Source organism: Pteropus vampyrus, unplaced genomic scaffold (genome assembly GCF_000151845.1).
Source record: "Pteropus vampyrus isolate Shadow unplaced genomic scaffold, Pvam_2.0 Scaffold45, whole genome shotgun sequence".
In the NCBI taxonomy this organism is placed as follows: domain Eukaryota; kingdom Metazoa; phylum Chordata; class Mammalia; order Chiroptera; family Pteropodidae; genus Pteropus; species Pteropus vampyrus.
Genome location: NW_011888826.1, coordinates 5,242,227 through 5,244,382, shown reverse-complemented (window position 1 = coordinate 5,244,382; position 2,156 = coordinate 5,242,227). Strand labels below are relative to the sequence as shown.

Sequence of the window (2,156 nt, the reverse complement as noted above, 5' to 3'; positions counted from 1 at the left end):
ATGTTGTAGAGACCTGGCTCTCTCAAACCCTAGTGACCATAGGTCTTTTCTCTAGGGCTATTTAGTTTTTTCTAAAAATAACCCACCAGACTGCTGCTGAGAGTGGAATATGTCTCCCTGCTTTTTGCTTAATCATCCTCTTTTCGCTCCATGGCCCTGCTCTCCCCTGTGCTTGATATCTATTGTGGAGCCTCTTGCTCAACTTTTGTATAGCAAACCATGTGCCAGAATGAGGTAGGGATAACAATCAGGGGAGGAATCTAGGCCACTACCTCATTCAGGCTTTCAGCCATCCCTTCCTGCTTCCTCCTTGCCTTCGTAGGACCTGATAGCTGCCATTCTAACTCTTGGGAAGTCCTGTAATTTGAGTTGGTTTTCTCTTCATTGGTACCTTCTCTGGAGGCACCTGCTATTCTGGTTTCAGGTCATTGTGGACTCCTCTGATTTGCTCTCCATTTCTTACAAAGTTGTTGTTATCTCTCATGTGCTTTTCTGTTTCTTCAATGTTGTTTGGTCTGTGGGTTTTACCATTTAAAAAATACTTTTGTTCACAATTTAGTGATATTTCCAGAGGGAGCGCAAATAAACATATATGTAATCTGCCATATTTAATCTAAATGTCTTCCGCCAGAACCTCAAGACCCATCTCAAGTCTCACACTTTTCATGAAAGCTTTTCCTAGTAACTCTAGCTGCCATTTCCTGATCCTTACCACAAAACAAACAAAACACTAGTTTGCATTTCTTTGTCATACAACTAAATTAACACGTTTTCTTCTTACTCTATCTTGGTTTTAAAAGTGTAAAGCACCTAAAACTTTAAAAATAACTATATTTCAATCCCTTGTAATTCAATTTACCTATTTTTTAAACACCCATTGTATCTAAAGCATTAGATTGATTTTGTGAGAGCAGAAAGATAAACTCAACTAACCGTGAGACTGGACATTGGGTGGGAAGGTTGGGGTGGGGCGATGTTGTGTGGGGTGGGGTGGGAAGCTGGGAAAAGCCTAGTGTGTCAGTCAGGGAAACAGAAGATCAAAGCTCCGTGGGTGGGAAAGCTTCAAGTTTATTTGGGCAGGATTAGTTTCCTTTTCTTGAATTTTGGGTTTTTTTTAAGGAATTCTTCCTTTTGCTTGTTAACCATTTTTATTTATTTATTTTTTGGCATAGCCAGCTGGTCTGTCTGCTGTTCCTTTCCACCACATAGAGAGTGCCTGGCATACACTGTACACTTCATAAATATTTGTCGGTCTTATTAATGGAAAAGTGCTTTAGGAACAAATGCTTTAAATATTATCTTTCCTTGTACTTAAAAAAAAATAAACGTGAGGTTTTGTTGTTTTTGTTTTTTTTCCCCCATACTTAGATTTTCCTTGCTCCTGCTTAACTTGGAGGAGTACTACTTCGAACAGCATACAGCTCATCATATTCAGCATAAGGGTGGTCAGAATGAAAGGTAAGGAAGATTTTTGGATCTAGCCAACCTTTCTGTTGTCCGATATTTTGAAAATTAAACATATGATTACATAGGTTTCCCCCCTCCTTTTGTATTGGGAAAGTACTGAGAAGAGCGGGAGGTTTATAAGTCGCTGCCATAACTTCAAATGTTCCCAAAACTAAGAACATTCCTCTAAGGTTGTGGGTATCTTAAATCAGCCGGCTAGAACTCTGGTTCATTCCATCACTGTTTTCCTATGTCCCTTGTTTACTTATGTTCTCAATTATTTGGGTTATGGTGTTACAAAGTAATGATCATAAAAATCAGTACTTGCGAAATGAGTAATTCAGTTTGAACTAGAAGCAAAACCAGTTTTCTCTATATTTTAATAACTACTACTTATTACTATAAAAACAGATTTTGTGTGTTTGGTCACACCTTTTGAAAGCTATGTTCAAAAGTACATAATGAAGTTTTTTATTTAAAATGCCAACTTGAAATGAACTAACATGAAAGTCGTTCTAGCAAAAATGTTTCTGCTAATGATTTCCTTTGAGGACATCACTTAACAAATAGGCCACAACTTAGAACATGGTTTGATATTAGATAAACACTTTAGTTTTTAGGGTTCTTCAGGATTTATCCTGAAAGGATCAAAACCACATAGTATTTGTTTAAATACAAACCAAAGTAAAATTAACTTAGCTCTTTGTTTG

General features: G+C 37.2%; 1 protein-coding gene across 5 annotated transcripts in view; it reads left to right on the top strand.

Moving 5' to 3' along the window:
• Nucleotides 1–2,156, top strand: part of NSMAF (neutral sphingomyelinase activation associated factor) — a 63,176-nt gene that overhangs the window by 16,540 nt on the left and 44,480 nt on the right. For all 5 annotated transcript variants that reach the window (XM_011359185.2, XM_023530063.1, XM_023530064.1 and 2 more), the window contains exon 2: nucleotides 1,369–1,458. In XM_011359185.2, coding sequence (XP_011357487.2) covers nucleotides 1,369–1,458 — 90 coding nt within the window. The remainder of the gene's footprint in view (nucleotides 1–1,368; nucleotides 1,459–2,156) is intronic.